The 17408-nt window shown below is 37.3% G+C and overlaps 1 protein-coding gene and 1 pseudogene across 1 annotated transcript; one reads left to right on the top strand and one right to left on the bottom strand.

The window, feature by feature from the left end:
- Window positions 1-2838: 2838 nt before the first annotated feature.
- On the bottom strand, window positions 2839-3783 carry LOC109267009 (olfactory receptor 52M1-like). The gene has a single exon (XM_019449524.1). The coding sequence runs from the start codon at window positions 3781-3783 to the stop codon at window positions 2839-2841; it is 945 nt and encodes a 314-aa protein (XP_019305069.1).
- Window positions 3784-16245: 12462 nt separating this feature from the next.
- Window positions 16246-17188, top strand: LOC109267008 (olfactory receptor 52A1-like; annotated as a pseudogene).
- Window positions 17189-17408: the final 220 nt, after the last annotated feature.

Genomic DNA, 17408 nt, shown 5'->3' with positions numbered 1-17408 from the left:
AAATTCTGTGAAATTATGATCAACTTTAAGGGAAGTGGAAGCAGACCTTTTGGTATAACAGGCTCAATCAGTTTGCTGCCATCTTAAGAAGCCCAGGCCAGGGGCGTCTGGGTAGTTCAGTCAGTTAAGTGTCTGACTCCGGCTCAGGTGATGATCTCACAGTTCGTGAGTTCGAGCCCCATGTAGGGCTCTGTGCTGATAGCTGACAGCTGGGAGCCTCCAGCTGCTTCACATTCTGTGTCTCCACTCTCTCCACCCCTCCTCTGCTCACACTCTGTTTCTCTCTTTCTCAAAAATAAATATTAAAAAAAAAAAAAGGCAGCAGCAGCCCATGCCAAGGATCACAACAGCTCTCCTGTAAGGTACACTGCTGATATATATCTTAGGCCAACCTCCAGGGCAGTTCCTGAGACTACCATCCTTACAGGATCTCTCATCTACAAAAATCATCTTCCATGCCTTTCTATTGGAAGCACTGAGTGACTACTACATGCAAATAAAATAACAGTGCCAGGAACTTGTGCTCCTGCCCATGCACCTGGTTATGTCTTCTTCCTGGAGTACACTCAGGTGTCAGAGAGCTGAAAGAATAGCCAGCTGCCTGCCCACCTGTTATCCTGTGGGGGGGAAGGGATACAGGATGGCAGTAGAATAGATAATATCTCATGGAATACATGGCAACTGGCACATGACTTCTAACGACAGGTCCCTTCCAGGGACCTCTGATCCTCTTAGTCTAGTGTCCTGGCCATGGAAAATACCTGATACAACCAAGATTTGGGCTTGGGAATCACATGGGGAGAATCTCTCAGCATCAGATTCATTAAAATAATAGTTTCATCCACATGTATAACAAGCACATACAGAAATTATGGACATGGACAATAATCATTGGAAAAAGTGTATTCAGAACCCCCACTACAAGACTTTCCAGCCTATAAACATACTAAATGCAATAGTCTAAAACTTTAAAATTGTAACTTGAGTCATTGATTTCCTAGTGACAGAGGTAGGACAAGTACTTCTATTATATAAACAATACATTTTCCCAACAGTACACTTTCAAGATAGAAGAGAAGGGGCACTTTTGGGGGTGATGAAAATGTCTTCTACTATGATTGTGGGGTGGGTTACAAGGGCCATACATTTGTTAAAACTTATCTAACTGTCCACTTAAGATCGGCCAATTTCACTGTATTTTTACACTCAAAAAATGAATTCATACATTACAAATGCAGCAGTCTAAAATTTGTTAAAAATGTAACAAGTCATTGGTGTCTTAATGACAGAGTGAACACACATTATCTGAGAAGAAAAATACTGGAAAAGGGCACCCTTGATAATTAACCTGGAACTACAGCTGTAAATTAAGAATGTCTTAGGCAAATGTAGGTGAATGGGCATGGGAGCGAAAATTTCAGCATGTTTTCATATTGTCTGTTTTCTTCATCCTGCAACTGCTGCTTGAGTGAATTTACTCGTAATTGGCCAGACCACCACACTTATATGTTCAAAATATGTGAATATTTACCTTAGCTAAGACCTTCTCCCTTAGGACATATACAATTCAATATTCCACGTGAATCTCAAACCTGCCATGTCCAAATTAAATGTATTACGGTAGCCCTCAAACTGCTCCTAGTCCTGCATCCATGATGTCAAAGGAATAATGCCAAATGTATGCAGTTTTCCAAAACAGAAAAATTTACACTCTACTTATAGTTAAATTACATATGGAGTGTTAGTGAACGCAGAGATGTTAGTCTTTGTGCCTAGCTATGGATGTTAAGTTCGTAGGATAAAGACACAAGGAGTGAGAAAAAGTTTCACAGCACAAATATCACTCCCCTTTTCAGATGGCTGCTAGTTTTTAAATAATATTTTTAAAAGATGAGAAACATATAGTGGGGAATCTAGTGAAAGCTGAGGAAAATGAGCAAGAAAAGAAGATAGTCTTAGATATTGGGGTAATAAAAAGGGGAAATATTTAAATTTGTTAATAACAGATTTCACATTCTGTGTCTTGATATTAAGTTCAAAGTCAACTAATCAATAGGGAAAACTGAATGTACATGGTAGCCTGTGGTTTATTGTAACTACTACCAATCAAATTTGAAATATATGGAACTATACTTTAGCAGTCAGTAGAATCCAGAATATGAAGGACCCCGTGCCTCTATCAAAATTGCTCTAGAAACCATAGAAGCCCTAATACCAATGTTGGTATTTTCACACAAATACATGTTTCTGAATTTAATTTTTATTTTTATATTTTTGTTTTCCTTGACTGGGTGATCATTTCTTCTTACTTACATTTTTAAGTCTTTGTGCATTATTACTCTATTCATGTACTTTGAGACATTAATTTGATATAATTTGACTAGAGATACAACATTTATTACCTGTTTTTAAAAATCACAGCTATATATATGCCTCAATATTATTTCGCTTACTACTCTATAAAATTCAGCATATAGATCTCAGAGACCTCTTCCTTTTTTTTTTTCCTAAGTATCTTCATAGGTTTGTTTCTCCTTCTACCTACTGTTGATTCTATATTATAACTCCCTCTGAAAGGTACATATTCAGAATGAGATGAACAAATTCATCACCAATATTTATTAAATAAAAAAGGTAAAATAATTTGCTGAGTTAATATTCTTAGAAATTCTAGACATATGATAAATAACAACTTTCAGGTGGTAAATGCAATTCAGCCTGTGGGAATAAGAACAGTTAATTATTTTCCCTACATCATCTCTATATATTTCTATATATAGATGATTTCTAGGTATTTCTATATATCTTGAGCCATCTCTTCTATTGATCAAACTAAAATCAGACAACTTTGACCTTTAGCGCTCTAAGAACATGCTCCTGTATTTTCTTGGTCCTTACTCCATACACAATGGGGTTGAGAAAAGGGGGCACCAAAAGGTACATATTTGCAATAAATATATGGACATGTGCAGGCACATTTTTCCCAAAACGGTGAGTGAAAATGGAAAAACCAGCTGTGGAATAGAAGACAAGAATAACACAGACATGTGACCCACATGTGCCCAGAGCCTTAAAGCTAGCTTCTCGGGATGGCAGGCGGAATACAGAGCGCAGGATGAAGGCATAGGATACAGCAGTGAGAATGGCATCACATGAGCCAATGATAGAAGCCACACTGAGGCTATAACGTGTGGTGGCTCCTGTGTCCACACATGCCAGCTTCACCACAGCCATGAACTCACAGTAGGTGTGGGCAATGGTTCGTGTTCTGCAGTAGGGCAGCTGCTTGAGCAGGATGGGATGTGGAGAAAAGAAGGCTACGCCCCGAATCACCACAATAATACCCATTATGGTGATGCGCGCATGGGTGAGAATGGTAGTGTGGTGCAGTGGATGACAAATGGCCACGTAACGGTCAATGGCCATGGCCAGGAAAAAACCCGATTCCATGGTGGTAAAGCTATGGATGAAGAACATTTGGGTCAGGCAAGCATCAAATGCAATGTCATGGGCTCCAAGCCAGAAAAGACAAAGCATGCGGGGCAGTGTAGATGTGGAGAGGACCAGGTCAGTGACGGAGAGCATGCACAAAAAGAAGAACATAGGCTCATGGAGACTCCGCTCTGCCTTCACCACGGCCAGGATGGTCACATTCCCGACCACAGCCACCACATACATGGAGCAGAAGGGAATCCCAATCCAGACATGCAGGTGCTCTAGTCCTGGGATGCCCATCAGCAAGAAGGTGATAGGAGAGGGACGAGAGGTGTTGAGAGGAGGCATGACGCTTTTCCCTTTGCTTTCTGTCACTACTTCTGAAGATGAAGCTGCTATGATAGATGATCATTACCAGATGCTGAAAACATGAAGATTCAGTTCAAGAAGACCCTTATGTTAAAAACAGTTCAAATTCATAACCAGGTGTATTTCAATTCACTAGGACCAAAGTAAACATATTTGTAACATCACATAAAATACTGTGTTTGAAAATACAGAAAGATAATTCATGTATCATTTCATATTATCACAAGGGCAAATAAGTCACCTTAACTCTGTAAAAAGATTCCCTGTCTATTCAATTGTACTTAATTCAACAACTAGCAGTGACTGTGTGACAAACCATGTTCCAGGCACTAGGAATAAAGTAATTCACAGATCAGATTTATTCTCATGGAGGTTACACTTTACAAGGAAAACATCATAATATGATAAACAATGACTAGCATGTGTGGGTGACAAGAATGCCATATATAGGGGCACCTGGGTGGTTCAGTTGGATACACATCTAACTTTAGCTCAGGTCATGATCTCACGGTTCATGGGTTCGAGCCCTGTGTCGGGCTCTGCGTTGACAGCTGAGAGCCTGGAGCCTGCTTCAGATTCTGAGTCTCCCTCTCTCTCTGTCCTTCCCCCACCCATCCTCTCTCTCTCTGCCTCTCAAACATAAATAAAAAATGTTTAAAAAAATTAAAAAACGAATGCCATATATAAGTTGATCGTCTGAATGACAGAGCTCAAGCCTTCAGAGCCTGAGATGTTAAAGCAAGAAAAACAGCAACAAACAGAAATGGACAAAGATATCAGTGTGTCCCAACACACTTATAAGTCAAAGGAGAAAATAGTAGGAGGTGAGGGACAATTTCTCTACATTAATAGCTTATCTGCATCTTCACTTTTCCTCTGCCCATTTTAGAAAAAGATCAATTGCATAAACAATTATTTTGAAGATATTCTAAAATTCTCTGCTTCATTTTATTCTTTCAGAAATTTCTGCAAAAGATCTAATTTTGCATCAATTATATGTTGTAGATAACCTGTCTTGGTATATTTTCATCTATTGCTCACTGTAGTTCTCCATATCATTTACTACACAGTATTTTATCTTTCCTTTCTACTCCTTCTTATTAGTACCTGTCTGAAAATTACATCTGTAACATATTTATTCTTTTACAAGTGTCAAATCCAGTGTCAAATATGGTAAGTGCAGTTAATATTTAAACAGTGTATCTATGCCTACTGATAAGTTGGAGTCTAAGAAAGAGTATTCTTCAGATTCCCCAAGGTGAATAATGTAGTATATTACTCCTCAGGATGCAGAAGTGCCCTCCAAAGCCATTTTGAGCTTCCCTAACAGTAGTAATCAGAAACTATATTGGAGGGTTCAAGAGTTTGAAATTTTCCACTCGAATTTTTCAGTCAGTATTTCTCTCCAGTGAGTGGACTTTCCATGACTACAAGTAAGCAAGCAGAAATTTTGTGAAACTTTCGGGGAGTTATTGTAGGGATTCTTGTTTTAGGCAGGAGACTGCACAAACCACACTCTTAAGTGATTTATGCTATAGAAATAAATGATGTCTTCTCTCCTGATTTAAGAGGAAGAAAGTCATAATCCAGACAATCAAGCTTTCAGAGTTACATATTAAATTTGGACAACTAGAAATTTGTAGGACTGCATGTGGTAAGAGTGTGACATCGCTTGGAATATTTCTTAATGATAGCATGATATGTCCATCTTTGGGATTGTTTCTTTAATGAGAATAACATATTCCGTGCCTTCCAGATGTCATTTACCACAATCCGTATGTGGCCAACAGGAAGCATAGTATATTACAATGTCATTTTTTTCCTATTGTTTTTTCCTATCATGTACCCTTTAGAGACATATATTCTTCTGAAGAAAAATATATTGATAAGGATCATACACACACACACACACACACACACACACACACACACACGAACAACATATTTCTTAACCTTAATGTCATTCACTACCTTCCCATACTCAATGTTTCAGACTTGTATCAGTTCACTGTAGAGATGGACCCTTCTTGTGTGGTCTCATTTATTCATCCAGAAAACCATATTATGATACACGCAGAGCAGTCATTTACTGGATTGGTAAATTGGCCTAATGAGGTCCAAAACATCAATTACTGAATAAAGCATATTCTTTTATACTTCTCACAGCTCCAGGGAAGAAATGATCCTCTATGGCAAAGAAGCCATGGGGATATCCCCAGATAAAGGGATGAGTGAGGAGGCAGGGGTTGGGAAGGTTACAGAAGAGAAAGACTCTTAACTTGATACAAATTATTTGCTTGTAGAGAAACCTTTGGTACTAGTTTTCTGTTCTCCCCTATGTCCTACTGTAGCACTGACACTGAGTAGTAATGCCTTCAGCTCTTGAAGAGGAATCTGGTTGTCCTAGGTCTCAAACAAGTCCTCATAAATATTATATGTACTCATTAAAACCATACATAGTTATCCCTTCATATGCTTGCCAGAATCATGAAAACACACTTAAACTCTCCAAATATCACTAACTGAAGGATTGTTTTCTAGGCTTCTACATTTGCTAACCCTGGGTTTTCCTCTTGAACAGTACAGACATGGCTTTTTGAATTGATTCGTGTGATAAATACACTGTAAATAAGTAATTTATAAGGCAATGGATTATCATGAGTGGGACATGAATTCTTTAGAAATGATATCAGTAGACCAAATTAAGTTTTGTGACTCATAGAAAGTGTCATTTAGACTGGAATCTAAACAATATATGATATCTGGTCTTGAGAATATGTTCTTCCACTAGGAAGGATAATCATGACATAATGAATTTAAATCTTATGTAGTCTGGACTCAAAGAGTACAAAGGTACAAAGTAGATAAGATTCTATGGGTAAAAAATACATACATACATACGCACACTGTATAACCTACAGGGAATTTTAGAATCAAATGTTTAGACCACTGGATTTGACTTACTAAGTGTTCAAAAATACAGATAGAACACATAAGTACAATACAGAACATTGGAAAAGAAGAAAACTGCACAGAAGGATATACACATTGGTTCCAAAAATATTTTTCCCAGAAGCATACAGGATAGGATCATTATGATGCCATCCTCTTAAAAATACCAACCTGTACATGAGTCCAGATATCACAAGGTATCCATATTTTTGTTACCCCTATTGTATTCCTTCAAGTAAGTCGTGCAAGATAAAAATAATTTCAAAAGGAGAGATAATCCTCACTCCTATGATATCCTTAAAAAAAGATCTTTGCCTCCTAAAATCTGGCTCTTTCATCACTTCATCCATTGAGAATGAAAAATGTTTATTTCCTCTGCTTAAAGATTTATTTCTCCTCCATTGAATCTATAACACTCAGAAAATAAAGGGTGGCGTTTGGAGGAGTCTCGGTGTCCTAAAATATTTTACTTAGATCACTCTAGCTAGCTCCTTTTCTCTACCTTCTCTACTTGGATAACAAAACTAATTAGCTCAAACAAGAAACTGACTCAGAGCCAACAAACAACCCAAAGATACAGCTTCTATATGGAGCAGCCTCAACATGATATTCTCAGAGGATAAGCAAAAATAACATTTGACACAAACAGGTCCCTACAGAATCATTGCCAGAAGGGAGAATAATTTGTATACTTAGTAATGACTGATAATCTACATTATCAGTCCTAGTAATTTGCCTGTGCATACCCTCAGATTTTAGCTCCAGATGTATCCATCCTTCGATAATACGAGATACCATTTAATTTATCAACCATTTAACAGGATATGAAATCCTAAAGGGGACTGAAAAGGACAATAACATATTCTTTATTCCTTTGATTAACCCATTTTAATTCCAACCTGAAACAAGTGATAGTGACTTCATTTCCTTTGGATGTATAACCAAAAGTGGGATTACTGGATCATATTGTAATTTTGTTTTGTGTTTTTCATTTTTGAGGACTCCATATTGTTTTCCATCATGGCTGTACTAATTCACATTCCCACCAATAGTGTACAAAGGTTGATTTTTCTCCACAGCCTCTCCAACCCTTATCTCTTGTCTTTTTGATACCAGACACCCTAAAGGTGTGAAGTAATATCTCATAGTGGTTTTTATTTTCATTTTCCTGATGCTGTGTGAAGTTGAGCACCTTTTCATATACATGTTGGACATTTGCATGTTTTCTTTTGAGAAATGTCTTTTCAGGTCCTTTTCCCATTTTGTAATGTTTTTGTTGTTGTTGTTTGTTTTGTTATTGAGTAGTATGAATTCCTCATATATTTTGGATATTAACCCCTAATGAACTACACAGCTTGCAAAAAATTTCCTATTCCATAGACTGACTGTCTTTTCACTCTACTGAGGTTCCTTTTGCTGTGTAGAAGCTTTTTAGTTTGATATAATTCCATTTGTCTACTTTTGTTTTTGTTGCCTGTACTATGATGTCTTATCTAAAAAAACCACTGCTCAGACCAATGGCAAGAAGCATTTTCCTATGTTTTCTTCTAGGACTTTTACTGTTTTCAGGTCTTACTTTAATCCACTTTGAGGTCATTTTGTGAATGATGTGAGATAAGGGTCTATTTCATTCTTCTGCATGTGGATATCCAGTTTTCCCAACACCATTTATTAGAGACATTATTGTTTTCCCATCGTTTTAGCACCCTTGTATAAGACTATTTGATTATACATGTATGGACTTATTTCTGGGTTGTGTACTTTCTTCTATGGATCTATTTTTCTGCTTTTATTTCAGTACCATACTGTTTTGATTATTGTAGCTTTGTAATATATTTTGAAACCAGGAAGTGTGATGTCTTCAGCTTTGTTCTTCACTTTGCTTTTCACTATTAGCGATCTTTTGTGGTTACACATAAATTTTAGTGGGTTTCTTTTCTACTTCTGTAATAATGCCACTGAGATTTTGATGGGAATCACATTGAAATCACACATCTTTGATCACTTCGGATAGTACAGAAATTTTAACAATATTAATTCTTCCAATCAATGAACATGATGTCTTTCCAATTATCTGTGTCACTTTTTATTTCCTCCATCAGCATTATATAATTTTCAGCATACAAGTCTTGTACCTCTTTAAGTTTAGTCTTAAGTAGGGGCACTTGGGTGGCTCAGTCAGTTAAGCATCTGACTCTTGGTTTCGGTCTAGGTCATGATCTCATAGTTCGTGGGATCAAGACCCACATTGGGCTCCATGCTGACAACATAGAGTCTGCTTGGGATTCTCTCTCTCTCCCTCTCTCTCTGCCCCTCTCCTGCTCTCTCTCTCTCTCAAAATAAATAAACATTTTATAAAAAGTTTATTCTTAAGTATTTTATTCTTTTTGTTGCTATTTTGAATGGGACTGCCAGTTTTTCAGATAGATCATTGTTTATATATCAAAACACATATAATGTGTGTATATTAATTTTGTATTGTGCAACTATACTGAATTTATTAGTTCTAACAGTTACCATAATAAATTAGAAAACTTAAACAAAGTATTCACTAGTAACAGAAGTAGCCATGGATTCTGGAATTTATTCTTGTCATGTTAGTTTTCAACTGGCTCTCCATCAGAGGTGCTAAACTCATTTATGTGCATTGTACTGGAAGGCTCCATCCCACATTGTCCCATATTATAATTGCTAATTTCCCTCAATGCCTAATTTTTTCAGTTAAGATTCATTTCACATCCTCTAAAAACAGAGATAACTGTTTAATATTACACCATGTACTGAAGTTGAATTATTCAGATATATATTTACATGCATATGTTTATATAGCATATGGATATGGATATGGAACTATCCACTCAGTATTTAATTCAATATATATGCTTCCCAACCTGAAAACAAAGGTTTTACAACCAATTTTGGAGTAAGTCATTTTCCAACTATGTAGAGAACAGTGATGTATTTACAGAAGCCTTAAGTTTCTGGCCTACAACTAAGAGCCCACTGTCCCAGGTAGGATGTTTCATTAAAAGATCTTATCAGAGTTGAATGTGTGACAACAGAGATCAAGTCTTGCAACAGCATAAAACACCTATTTGTGCCCACATGCAAGGTTGAGCATGGTGCCTCCTTCCTCACCACAGCTCCCTGCACGAAGTAAAGGAGATCTCTCTTTAAAGTAACAACAGGGAAGACACAGATAACAGTTATGGCCAAACAATGTACAGATTCATCTGGCAACTCAGAAGTTTGGGGGGCATTGCATGGATTATCTGGAGGAGATAAGCAGTAAGAAGGGAAAAGACCCACAGAGACATGAGACAATAAAAGGAGGATTCTATTGTATCTTATTGATCCAAGCAAATATTACATTATTTCTTGCTTAACTGATTTCAAACACTTTTTAAAAAAATTTTTTAATGTTTGCTTATTTTTGAGATAGACAGACAGAAACAGAGTGCAAGTGAGGGAGGGGCAGAAAGAGAGAGACACGCAGAACCTGAAGCAGTCTCTGGGCTCTGAGCTATCAGCACAGAGCCCATCACAGGGCTTGAACCCATGGACCACAAGATCATGACCTGAGCCAAAGTCAGTCACTTAACCGACTGAGTCAACTCATTTCAACTGATTTCCAACTGATTTCAAACACTTTTAACCTCAACTCTCAATCCTTTGTAAAACATTTTCCTCTTCAAATACATACATATATTTAAATATTTCACTGCTCAAAACATGATATGGATTACTGTGGCAGATACAGTTAAACAGCAGGTTTGTGTATAAATGTGTATATGAATATATTTACATATGAATGTATATGTGTGCATACACACACACTAACTTGCTTCTCTATCTTCTACAATATTCCATATCATGCTCTGAAGTGTAATAATATTTAGTATGTACAGATACCCACAGCCTGTTTCAAGATGCTTCCTTTGCCAAATCCACCTTTCTGCTTGAAACTCTTATTACATTTTTGACACTATTAGTTTAAATTTATAACACAAATAAAATTTAAGTAAAAGTAATCTGTAGCAATAAAAGCCAATAAAAGTTGCTTGGAGTAGAGAGGGACTTGGACAATGACTGGAATATAGCATGAGGGAACTTTCTGAGGTATTGAAAATTTTCTGTATCTTACGTTGGGTGATGGATGGTTACACAGTAGTATACACACATTAAATCTCACTGAACTGAATAATTAAGACTCATTATTTTTTTTTATTTTTTTTAACGTTTATTTATTTTTGAGACAGAGAGAGACAGAGCATGAACGGGGGAGGGTCAGAGAGAGAGGGAGACACAGAATCTGAAACAGGCTCCAGGCTCTGAGCCATCAGCACAGAGCCTGACGCGGGGCTTGAACTCACGGACCGCGAGATCATGACCTGAGCCGAAGTCGGATGCTTAACCGACTGAGCCACCCAGGCGCCCCAAGACTCATTATCTTTTCAGTGGATATTGGGTTGTCAGGGCTAGTCTGTAAATTATACTACAAGTCTTATTATGGCCTTCTCTGTTTCTTTTCAGTAAATACCAAGTTGTAGAACTGCTGGGTTATAAGGGAGAGATGTGTATTCCTTTGCAAGAAAAATTCAAGTAGAAAGAAAGAAGATTAAACTATATTAATACAGGACCTGAATAGGAAAAAATGGATATAAAATATTATTTCAGGAACTAGGCTATAAAATAAAATGAGAAAGTTCTCTAAAATATTTCTGGGCAAAAGATGATTGTATTCTTTCGATGAGAACTTCACAGTGATAGGTGCATATTGAAGAAAGGAGAGGGAAAAATTAAATACTCCAAAAAGAACAGACAAATGATAGAGACCTTTTGAGAAAATTGAGATAGGCATAAAAAGAGAGAGAAAAGGAAAAAAAAGGAAAAGAGAAAGAAAACAAGAAAGAACTGAAAGACAAGAGAGTGATAAAGAACAAAATAAGAATCAAAGGGTAGAGAAAAGAAGGTGGGATAATGAGGTGAGCAGGAAAGAAATATGTCAGCCTTTAAGAATAAATTCCTGAGGAAACTGGGAAGAAAAAAAGAAAGGAAAAAATCAATGAAAGATGACAACTGATAGCACATGAAAGGATTTTCTTCTCTTCATAGACCAAATTGATTTTGTATGGGTACTGAAGCTGGACCAAAAGTTCTAAACTTGGACAACTACTCACAACTTAGTATCAAAAAAAAGTACATAAGTAAATAAACAGACTAGTGATGGTATCACATGAGACAGAGTGTCACACAGTTGATCCTCACTCAGAAGAAAAATATCTGGGCGGAAATCCTGCATTTTGGTCACTATCATCTAAAATGCAGTAACCCGCAAGCTTACTAGAGAAAAGTTTGCTGCCTTCACACTGCCATCAGTTAATTAATGATTTTCTATGTCGAGTGAATTAAAACTCTGAGTCAGAAAGTAGCCGACCTTTGAAATATCCTCCAGTCTCTAAGAGGGATAACCCATTACTAACAAAAACCTATAAAACTTGTCCTCTGGGGTTTGGGATGTTGTTACTAAATTTACTGCCATCACCTTTCCAAAAAAAAACAGAGAGAGAATGATACATTATTAAATATCTCAATGACCAGAGAGGCTTGAAGAATGTGGTCCTTGAAAAAAAAAAGTACTTAAGGTTTATTGGAAGCTGAAAATTACTATAAAATACTAGGCAACAGGAGTAACATTGTAGGAGGATCAGGAAGAAGAGGAGAAGGTGGTGAAATGCAGTCTATCAGTAATGTAGCAGTAGCGGGAAAAAGGAGAAGCACGTAGAGCAAGATTACTATAATATTTATCAGCACAAGAATATCTACCATAGTACTTCATCTACAGGTCCTGCCAGATAACAGAGGGTGGAAAACATAATGACACTTTATTTCTTTAACTTAAGAAATCTCCATTTCTCATATTCTAGTGATCTCACTCCACATTAGCTTATGCTCAACTTTCTCTGAAAGTAACCCAAGATCAGAGAGTTACAAATTCTCATTCCAGGAAGACTCCTTCCTTCTAGAATTCACAGTGCTCTCTGGACATATGTTGCTGGGCCAGACCAACACACTCCTGGGATCAGAAGGATAATGACGCTCCAGGGGAATCAGAAAGGTAATGATGCTCTGGGATCAGCTCAGGCACTCAGGAAGGCCTAGCATCCTTTCCTTTAATATCTACTTCTGCTGGAAATTTTGCTGGAAACAAAGATGCAACTAGCCTATGCACAAGACAAATCAGTCCTCAGCTCTATCCAGGTAAGGTTCTGCCCCTACAGTTTGGGAACTGGGAGTGAAGTAGGGGCTGCAGCGGGTGTTTATCTTAGGAGAGAATGGATAGACTAAGGTTTTAAAATCCCGCTTTAGTCATTCACTTTTCTGTCCCCTGTCATGCTATTTCCATTCTCTGTGTTTAGAATTTTTCATCAACAAAAGAATTTGGGGGGATTAATGTAAATCTAATATAATTTTAAAGAATTTTGCAGATATCTTAGTCCCATCTTCTTCTATTTATGGCCCTCAAGTAATTTATGATACATGCAAAGTGTTTTTTTGTGATTCTAGATACCAGTTACTTTATGCCTGTTAACCGTAATGTTCTCAGGTTTACTGAAAATAAAAAAGGATGAGACAATCAGCCACCTATCTACCTGCACGGGCAGATGTGGGGTGTTTGGGTGATATGAAAAAGAGGAGAAATACAGAACACTGTAAACTATGAAAAGTTTCAGTATCTGCTTCATTTACACAGCATCTTAGTCCTTTTTGTGATGGAGCAAAGGATACCCTAACCTCCTTTCTGACCTCTTGCCTCTGTTGGAGCTCACCTATTAGAGTCTCTTCTTTTTCTTCTACTCAGTAACTAACAATGAGCCCATCCCTTTTATGATAGCATTTATGTTATTTTGAAAGCTTGGAGTCATCAAATTCTGCCTTTATTGTTTCTCACTGTAATTGTATTTAATGTAATTCAGATGCATTTTATTCCTATGACCTCACAAAGTCTGTAAAAGACTAATTGTTACAAAGATTTTTTTTTTAAGTCATGTGACATTTTGTAACCGCATGGGAATTTACAGACTAGTTTAAGACATCACCTTCTTATTTTGGTTGTGGTCAATCTTATATATAAGCAGATGGAAGAAAACGCTTTAGCTCTGGGATTTTCATCTTCTTGTAGGATTTTTTTTTTTCATTTCTATCATCAAGTAATTTTCACTTTTGTGTGTTTTTTCTTGTCTCCTTGAAATTGTGCATCCTATTTCTGTGTTGGCAAAACAGTTAGTCCTTTCATCAACTGTTATAAATATTATGTGAACTGTACCAACCATTGATGTATTCTCCATATGATCTCATTTAGCTCTGGGGTAAATAAGGATATTGTTCTTAATTTACAGATGGGTAAATTGTGGATGATGTGTACTCTGGCAAGATTCCATAAAAGGTAAATGTGTGTATGTGGTGGGGGGTTCAGGGTGAGTAGCCAGATCATCTCTCAGACTTTGAAACCCTTGACTTTAACTGCTTGCTGATTACTAGGTAAATAATCTGATAAAGACATTATCATCAAGTGGATGCAGCTGAGCATAATATTTATTTTTTCCTTTACAGTATCAGCCAGTTAGTGAACCATTATTTAGGGGATCCTGATTTATTCAGATTTTGAGATTTTTCTCTTACCTTCTATCATTTCTGGCAACTCACATTCATAACTATTAGGAACACCCTCCACACATTTTACCATTTCTCCCACCACATGCTTCCAAATACAACATGCACACATCAGAGGAAATTATTTTTCACAATATTTGTTGCTTTAATCCATATCTTATGACCACTTTGACTATTGTTTGCTCATTGTATTGTTGCAAACAAGCAAAGAGATCTCAGTGTCTTTCTATCATTATTTTTCATTCATGTAAGAATTATTGCACCAAAAATTCCTTTGATATCTCCACAGACGTGCTTTAAGCAACCATTAAACTGCTATTTGTATGACCATTTTCAAGTGATTGCCTCAGAGAGAAAGAGAGACTTCCACTGCTGTACGTAAAAGGCTCCATTTTCCAGGGCGTATGAATGTGACCAGTTCAGAGGAAATCTCTTTGTGGGAGTGATTTCAGTAAGTGTCTTGACATGAAAATACTATAATAAAATGTGAACTGGTTTAAAAGTAAGAGTATGATTAATGAAATTAATGAATGGCTTCATTAATAAATTAATGAAGGATTAATGAAATTAATGAATAATGACATTATTGGGAAAAAATGAGTTTCTTAAATGCAAAATTTGGTTCCTACTAAAGAGAGCTTAGATCAATTCTGTAAAAAGTATAAAACCAGGGAGATGTAAGATTAGCTCATTATATTCAAAGGTGCTTCAGCTTTCAAATAATAGTTAATTATCATAGTATAGTGTATAAAAATCTTAATAGAGAATCATAGTATAAAGTTATTAAGGAGAAAGTAGGATCCCCAATGTGGAAACCAGAAGGAGGTGTAAATTTACCGAGTGCTCCATTGACACGTAACTTGGGGGGAGAAAACATCACACTCATCCAGCAGTGTGGTATCTCTAAACTGGATAGGCTCTGCTTTTGACTACATCGCATCTTATTTTTAGTTGTTACTCTGTTTAAAGCATTTCTCTGTATTCTTCTAATTTCCTAAGCCCCTCTGTAAACCACATCCTCTATATTCCACCTTTCCTTCTCCACTCAGCAAATCTCCTTTACACTTAAGTGAACTTAATCCATTCAGAGAACGAGCCATCCCTGGCTGCCTTTGAAAACAGACCACCTTCTTCAAATCTCCTCTAAGGGCCACACTTGACCTCCTGTTAAACAGTGATTTGTTCAATATTTTTATGTGAACACTGAGTGAATGTAAGACAGCTATACGCTCTCCTACCAATCCCCATTGGAGACTTAATGCTACAGACTCAGGGATATATAACCTGCTTCCTGGGACCAGGAATAGTATTGGTTGAGGGTGAAGGCTCTCGTAAGCTACATACTTACCCACATGGGGACAGAAATGGGATTCTTTTAGGTCCACAAGATGCCCAGATGGAATCTGCACTTGCAGCAAAACTGAGCTGGCATCTACAAGCAAATAGAAAAGGAAAGCCTACTGATGGTGTTTCAAACAGCCCAGCCTAGAGGTCATGAAAAATACAAAAGATCAGTGTTCTCAGACTCATGGTTTCCATTTCCACAAAAAATAAATCAGAAATCCTGAACTTTCCCCTGTTCACCTATGACTCTACTAGTTTTGAAGGATTGTTTGCTACTCTATGTTGGCATATAGAATAGAACCTCTGAATAATTCAGCCAAACTGAATAATCAGTCCTCCAAAGACTGAACTTATTTCTTCAATACTAAATGTGTCTGAACGATAGAGGGGTCTGTGTCCTTTCACTTCGCACTCCCACTCTCTTTCTGTAGGTATGAGAATTAGTGGTGAAAAGAAAGATCACGAACTTCCATGGCATCCATTAATATGTCATATCTAGACCCCACAACACTGATGCTAATTGGGATCCCCGGACGTGCAATTTTGGATTGGGTTTTCCTTCTTTGCAATATGCCTGGTGGCTCTTCTGGGAAATACTATTTTACTAATCATCATTCCTACAGAACACAGCCTGCATCAACCCATGTACGTTTTCCTGGCAGTGCTGGCAGCCACTGACATAGGGCTCTGTGTAGCCATTGCTCCCAAGATGTTGGCCATCTTCTGGTTTGGCTCATGCTCCATGGCTTTTGATGCTTGCTTAGCCCAGCTTTTCTTCATTCATGCCTTGCAGGGCATGGAATCTGGCATCCTGCTGGCCATGGCCTTTCACCGCTATGTTGCCATCTGTGATCCACTGAGGCACACATCCATCCTCACACCATCCATCCTGGTCACTATGGTGTTGGTTGTGGCAATTCGGGCAATGGTGCTTGTTGGCATTTTACCAATTTTAATCAAAAGACTACACCTTTTCCATTCTGTTGTAATTGCTCACTCCTACTGTGAGCACATGGCTGTGGTCAAGCTAGCTGCAGAAGACATCCGAGTCAATAAAACATGTGGTCTCCTAGTAGGTTTTACAATACTGGGATTTGACATGATTTTCATCTTCATTTCCTATATCCTTATTTTCCAGGCTGTTTTTCATCTACACCAAAAGGAGGCACGGCTCAAAGCATTTAACACATGCACAGCTCATATTTTTGTTTTCCTTGAGTTTTATATTCTTGCCTTCTTCTCCTTTTTCAGCCACCGTTTTGGACATGTTGCTCCTTCTACCCACATCCTTCTTTCAACCATCTATCTCCTTGTGCCACCTGCACTCAACCCTATTGTCTATGGTGTAAAAAATAAGGTAATTCGTAAGCGTGTTGCACAGATTTTTCTTCTGAATCGTCACTCGCAGCAGTAACCTATTAAATGGTTATGCTCATGTAAAAAATACTTTTGCTTCCTAGGGATGCAGACAGGTTGAACTCTGTGTGCACATTGTTGGGGGATTCACTTCAATGTGTGCAAACTTAAAGAGATGCATTAAAAGGTATTTATTTCACAAGCTATAGTTAGAATGAAATAAAATCTGTTCAGGTTAAGACTGATATTAGCAGTCTTCATTCATTTTAATTCTAATT

Source organism: Panthera pardus, unplaced genomic scaffold, assembly GCF_024362965.1.
Source record: "Panthera pardus isolate Hobbes unplaced genomic scaffold, ASM2436296v1 HiC_scaffold_12, whole genome shotgun sequence".
Taxonomy (NCBI): Eukaryota; Metazoa; Chordata; class Mammalia; order Carnivora; family Felidae; genus Panthera; species Panthera pardus.
The sequence above is the reverse complement of the archived record's forward strand: the minus strand, read 5'-3'. Positions and strand labels throughout refer to the sequence as shown.

Bases quoted from the DNA above. Each gene is read 5' to 3' on its own strand.
- LOC109267009 (XM_019449524.1), bottom strand. From the start codon at position 3,783: ATGCCTCCTCTCAACACCTCTCGTCCCTCTCCTATCACCTTCTTGCTG.